Source organism: Sesamum indicum, linkage group LG12 (assembly GCF_000512975.1).
Source record: "Sesamum indicum cultivar Zhongzhi No. 13 linkage group LG12, S_indicum_v1.0, whole genome shotgun sequence".
In the NCBI taxonomy this organism is placed as follows: Eukaryota; Viridiplantae; Streptophyta; class Magnoliopsida; order Lamiales; family Pedaliaceae; genus Sesamum; species Sesamum indicum.
The window spans coordinates 2,921,789-2,928,209 of record NC_026156.1 but is presented as its reverse complement, the minus strand read 5'-3'; the positions used below and the strand labels follow the sequence as shown (position 1 = coordinate 2,928,209).

General features: G+C 38.6%; 2 protein-coding genes across 2 annotated transcripts in view; both read left to right on the top strand.

Moving 5' to 3' along the window:
* Positions 1-2,816, top strand: part of LOC105175276 (fumarylacetoacetase) — a 4,461-nt gene extending 1,645 nt beyond the window's left edge. The window contains exons 5-14 of the mRNA XM_011097663.2: positions 60-134; positions 869-944; positions 1,112-1,211; positions 1,308-1,367; positions 1,514-1,584; positions 1,675-1,737; positions 1,981-2,045; positions 2,168-2,264; positions 2,360-2,485; positions 2,570-2,816. Coding sequence (XP_011095965.1) covers positions 60-134; positions 869-944; positions 1,112-1,211; positions 1,308-1,367; positions 1,514-1,584; positions 1,675-1,737; positions 1,981-2,045; positions 2,168-2,264; positions 2,360-2,485; positions 2,570-2,632 — 796 coding nt within the window. The 3' untranslated portion in view covers positions 2,633-2,816. The remainder of the gene's footprint in view (positions 1-59; positions 135-868; positions 945-1,111; positions 1,212-1,307; positions 1,368-1,513; positions 1,585-1,674; positions 1,738-1,980; positions 2,046-2,167; positions 2,265-2,359; positions 2,486-2,569) is intronic.
* Positions 3,256-4,585, top strand: LOC105175277 (BAG family molecular chaperone regulator 5, mitochondrial). The gene is made up of 2 exons (XM_011097664.2): positions 3,256-3,683; positions 4,029-4,585. Exons 1-2 carry the CDS (start codon positions 3,357-3,359, stop codon positions 4,371-4,373), a joined length of 672 nt encoding a protein of 223 aa, XP_011095966.1. The 5' UTR covers positions 3,256-3,356; the 3' UTR covers positions 4,374-4,585.

Sequence of the window (6,421 nt, the reverse complement as noted above, 5' to 3'; positions counted from 1 at the left end):
CTTTCTCTTTCTTTCTTATATTTTTCAGCTCCTCTTTCCAATGGCTGCATGTTTTTCAGGTTTCACATTCCTATTGCTTACCACGGGCGTGCATCTTCTATTGTCATCTCTGGCACTGACATAATCAGGCCAAGGTTACAAAACTGAATTCTTATTTACTTACTGGCAAACTATCATCAATGTCTAAAGCCCAATGGCTGCCACCATTCTTGATGCATCTCTTGCTAGATGGAATACTTGCATATACCTACAGCTAACATGAGTGCACTAAAAAGCAAATTTATGATGAAGCATAACATTAGACTAATGAATCCATACTGGAATTTTTTGTCCAACAAACCAAAACAAACAATAATTCTCTGCTGTATGGATATCTAACTTATCTAGAATTCAGATTTATACGCTCTATAGTTAATAGTCACTTGCATTTCCATGCTGGAGCTCAACAGTAAAGGTTTCAATCACCTTACATGCTCACAGGATTCTTTCTATTTCTGGTAATCAGCATGTTTCCGTGCTCCATTTTCTGAAAGGCTGCTTTACATCATATTTCAATGAATTTTGCTCCTTGGTTTATTCTTTTGGTTTAATTTGGAAAAGTCATGGCCTAGTTTTGACTCGCAACACTCCTGGACCCTCCTTATCTCAATTCTAGAATTTACAGAAGTCTCCATCTCAATTTTCTTATTGTGATCTATCTTATTTTGCATTTAACTTCCGTATCACTGGATAGAAGGTTAATCCTAAAGTATTTACTATACTTGCTGTAATTTGGTGCTAGATTCACTACTTGAGTTAGTTTCTGGTCAATTTTCTTCTCGCGGTTTAGATTATAGTGCTTGACTTCTGGAATAATATTTAAATCCAGAGGACAAGGCCATCCAACAGTGAATTCTCTACCATATTTTGGGCCTTCTCGGAAGTTGGACTTTGAGCTGGAAATGGTAAGCATTTTTTTGTCAAAATAAAAAGTAGATTCTTGGTCAAATTATCTTAGATCCCATCTGTTTTTGCATTCATGTTTATATGTGATAGATATATAATTCCAGTGACCTACTGCTTTTGGAACTAAATCCTATTTCTGGTTGTCGAATTGTTAAAATGCATTTAGGCTGCTGTAGTTGGTGCTGGGAATGAATTGGGGAAGCCCGTGGATGTAAATGAAGCTGCAAATCATATCTTTGGACTTGTCTTAATGAATGACTGGAGTGGTATGCATAAACCTTTCTCCAAGATACAAAATCACCAGATTAAATCCCATAAATTTTGTCCACTCAATTTTTAATGCCATTATATGGTTTTGACAGCAAGAGATATTCAAGCATGGGAGTATGTACCTCTTGGTCCTTTCCTGGGCAAAAGTTTTGGTAAGAAATCAATGCATTGCTGACAGTGAACTTTACTCAAAATAAAATCAAAGTTTCTAAATGGTGTTATCCGAATGTTGATGATTCCATTTATACTGTGATGAAATCATCAGTTGTTCTCTGATTAACTTTTTGGTGCACTACAGGTACGACTATATCCCCATGGATTGTCACCTTAGATGCTCTAGCACCATTTGCTTCTGATGCTCCAGATCAGGTACTCAAACTGTGTATGATTTTGGGTCGCAGCATCCTGGTTTATCTGTTCTTTCCAGAAACTTAATTGTTTGCGGAATGTTAATTGCAGAATCCTCCTCCCTTGCCGTATCTTGCAGAGAAGGAATACAAAAACTATGACATCTCCTTGCAGGTGTTTGACTCCTCTATGTGCCTCTGCATGTCATGATGTATAAAATACCTCTTTCTTCATGTATATACAATTTGATGTAACTACAAGCACCTTTACCTCCAATAAACTTCTCATTTTGTGTGAAAAATGAATAGGATGTGTTTTACTTCTTATTTTATATGTTTATGACTAGGTTCTTATCATACTTATAAAACCCCCTTGAGTATTTGTTTTCACCTAGAAACATGGCATCTCTACCACCAGGTTTCCATTGTACCCGCTGGCCAAAAAGATGCATGCATTATATCAAGAAGCAACTTCAAACACCTGTGAGTTTATCAGCCTTTTTCTTGTTTTGATGATTTCTTTTTTTTTTTTTTTTGACTTGATTAATGACAGTGAAGTTTGTGATCATTACTGAGGACAAATGTGTTTGCTTTCCTTGGTATAGATATTGGACAATAACCCAGCAACTTGCCCATCATACTATCAATGGCTGCAACTTGAGGCCTGGTGACCTCCTTGGGACTGGAACTATAAGTGGTCCTGTAAGATCTTATTCCAACTGATGCCTCAAATGCAGTTTGCTGATTATCTTTTTGCCCCTTTTAGCACACAAAGTGAATACTTTCTTAACATGCAGGAACCAGACTCTTACGGATGCTTGCTAGAGTTAACCTGGAATGGACAAAAGCCTTTATCTCTAGGTGGAACTACTCGAACGTTTCTGGATGACGGAGATGAAGTCATTTTCACCGGCTGTTGCAAGGTTTAGTTTCTCTGCACATTAGTTACTTCTAAAACCTATCTTTTTGTGTCCATTCCACCAGTAACTTATCAGATTGACTTGCAGGGGGGTGGTTATAATGTTGGCTTTGGAAGGTGCTCAGGGAAAATTCTTCCATCACCACCTTGAAAACCTGTTAATTTTTTGTTCCCATTCAACGCCTCCTTGTCTCTCAGGCTTATGCTAGCGAAAATTACGGATAGGTGTGAAGATTTGATGCATTGATCTTTGTATTGCAATGACTGTATCTTTGTCGAATTGTTGTATCATTAGTGAATAATGAACCTGACTTTATACAATTCCTGCTTTGGCACCCAAGCGAAAAGCTTTATCCAACGTTTGTATTGTGATTATATACCAGCAATAAGCCCATAATAGACTCGAAGCACCAATGGATTCTAGATAAGCTATTTTATTATCGACATCATAGTTCATCGCCTTTGGTAACTTTTTCTCTGTTTTATTTTAAATTAATGTTGAATTTAAGTAGTTGTGAATATTTAAAGCCGAATAAGCACTATGAAAAGGTTACAGATTGTAAAAAATCTTGTGTTGTGATTTTATAAGAACTTTAAATTCATACGGGTGGATTATACAAGAGGGCCAAATATACGTTAACGTTGAGCATTGCTCGAGTGATTCTGGATTGGCACATGTACCATAGCACCACCGACTGAGCCCATGATCCGAGAAAGGGTTTGGGTCCCGCAGATAACGGGCAGGGCACTGCTCAAACCCATTCGCCATACGCGCCAACATAAAATTTAGAAACGTCCACATTCCGCAACGTCACACACCACCCTTTACTCCTTTCTCTTTCCTTTCTTTCCCTTTTCACTCTCTGCTGGTAAGCATGAAATCCTCCCGCAAGTCTAGATTTTTCTCCTCCGCCACAGCCACCGCCACCGCCGTTGTATATACTTTTCAGAATGACCACGCTGTCCCTGAGCCCGACCACAAAATTACGGAAATCCCCATCCAGACCGCCCCCGATGAACAGCCACCTTCGAAACCCGTCCCAATAACTATTCACCTCCCCTCACGCCCCCAATCCGGAGAATCCGTGGCTGCTGTTAAGATACAGTCCGCCTACAAAGCTCACGTGGTCCGTACCCTTGTCAGGAAGATCTCTGCCGTCAATTCTGAAGCCAATTACTGGCAGAAGCTCATCCAACGCCAGGTATGATTTTGTTGATCCGTGTTTCTTTACTCAGCTAGTAGAAATTCGTGGACGTAATTAATATTCTCATCTCGGAGCGAACCAAATTATGCTGAAAGTGCTTCAACATTGGCAAATTCACGTCCGCCGGTAACCACCGTTTTTCTTTTTTCCTTATTCGGTTGGTTGATTTGAGTTTGATGGATCTGTATGTCGGACTCTGGGGTGCGGAAGAAAATTTTCTATCTTCAGCTAATTTTCTTAGTTTCTGGGGCACTACATGCAAATGAGAAATGGGGTTTTGCACATTATTGATCCGCTATCGTGTCATTCTAAATGTATGTCTTAAGTAATTGTGTGTGGCAGGAGACAGTTGATGCTGTACGTACGAGTGAACGGGATCGGATCAAGATCAATGAGGCATTGATGGGCTTGTTATTCAGGCTTGACTCAGTTCCTGGGGTTGATCCTAATGTAAGGGAGCTGAGGAGACATGTCAGCCGCAAGATTGTGGGGCTGCAAGAGATATTGGATGCAGTTTCGGATGCTAGAGTCGAGCAGTGGGATGGATTTTTGAGGGATTGGGATGATATTGTTGCGGGGATTGAGAAAGAGGTTTGCAAGGAAAGAGGTGGTGGGAATGAAATGGAGAGGTTTTGTGCTGAGCATTTGGGTTTCCAGTGCCTGCAAAGGTTCCTTCGTGATCAATGATTTTAGGTATACATACATATTATACTTCTTTTAGTTAATGCGTAAAATTTATATATAGAATAAGCTGTAACTATGTGACGAATGATCTTAGGCACGCATATATAATACAGACAAGACCTGTAAGGAACAGAATACTTTGGAAGTTATGGAAAATTATTTTTGACATGGGGTTGTAAGTTTGACTGAGACGTTATACAATATCGTTTGCTGTCTCTTGTGAACTAATGATGAAGTCAGAATTCTTTTGTAGAGGCAACAATTTCTCACTCAAATCTCAATGTATATGTTTCCGGCCTCGAATTTTAACTGCTACAGGCGAGCCATGAGTAGATATGAAGAGAACTTTGGGTGACAGGACTGTTTCATGCCCCTGAGACTCTAGAGAGGTCAAGTTTAGCACACCAATCTAATTCAATCAAAGGGGATGAAATTGCCTGGAAAAAGGGTACAAAGCTGAAGGCTTCCACCTTGAACAAATGACTTCTATTTTCATTGCTGCGTAACTCTCCACATTGATCTTATGTTTGTTTGTGTGAGAAGGTAGTCCAAGAACAATGGAAACCTATTTCCATAACTTGAGCCATTTTATTCGGCCAACAAAAGGAAAATGTAGTAGCCGGTTGTGGTTCTGCCTATAAGGATAATGCCAAACTCGGGATTGTCATGGGGCTGATTGTAGAAACATGGCGCGTTCTAACTTTTCAGCTTGAATCTTCTATTATGTTTTGGACGTTCTTTTTTAAATTAAAAAATATAATCAAATGATATTATAATTTAACAAATGTAACCATGTATAATATACATATGGGCCGTTATGTGATAAATAGTTGATGGTGTCCAATTGAATAAAGTATAGGATAAGATAAATTAGTAATTTTTGTTGGCATGTAGAACGGTTATACTATCTGATCGGGCTCGAAATCGTCTGCCTCGCTCTATGGTCGTTGTCCATGCTCCGCTCCCGATCCTTGGGACACTGTGGATAAAAGAAAACGTTATCTAGTCGGGTTGTTATCCGATGAAGACACTCCGACGCTCAAATTAGTTATGCTTCTTAAAATATCAAATACTGAGATGTAAATATGTTTCTTTGCAAATCCGAAAAAAAAATTACCTTTGTTAGAAAGATTTTCGCCTTCTTATACTGAATGAAGCCTCTGTACCGGTGAACGCCACGTGCCCCACGATCTCAAATTGTGTTTCTCGCATAAATGCACATCTCCCTAATTTATGCACCATGATCACACGTAATGTGCTAGGAATTCGTGATTATACCCATTAATTACGCCCTTGAGTATTTATTTACTCTGGGAATTACGTCAAATATTTGGTCAACCCACTTTGGTGCATAAAGTCACTTTTACCCTTATTTGAGGGTATATCCGTCTTTTTCTAAGCTCATCACTATCACATTCTCAAAGTGTGATAAGTTATGCCTTGTTCAAGATCGGAGTAGCTTAATAGCAGGCCGTCATTTTTTGCACTGAACCATGCCTCCAATCCATTCGTATCAGCCTTGTAAGAGGCCCCATATGGATGTGATATCAATTGTAACAAACAAGTGTGCACAGGGATTCTTCATTCTAATTTTCACCCTTATTATTGTCAGCAACTTTTTTTGTAGAAAATTGTTATTTAAATTAGAGTTGATCAAACTAAGTTAATTTATTGCCATTTGTGATCATCATATCTTTTAAAATTATACACTAATAATATCTGCTATAAATCTCATTAGTCAAGCATCAATGTCTTGTATTTGCTATAAATCTCATTAGTCAAGCATCTATGTCTTGTAACATGACCCATAGGGTTGGTTGAAAGCCATCACATCGAATCGCTATGAAGATTACCTGATGATGTAATAAACTGCTATGTCAAAAATATGTTGTGGAAACTAAACAGACTTTAATAATTTCTTGTTTCCATCGGCACTTACTACATCCAAAGCCAAAAGGAGATTACACATTAATTAGACATATGGTATCATAGATTCTGCATCACTCAATCTGAAAATGAGGTCTCACTTTGCAGGAAATCATGAAGTTTTC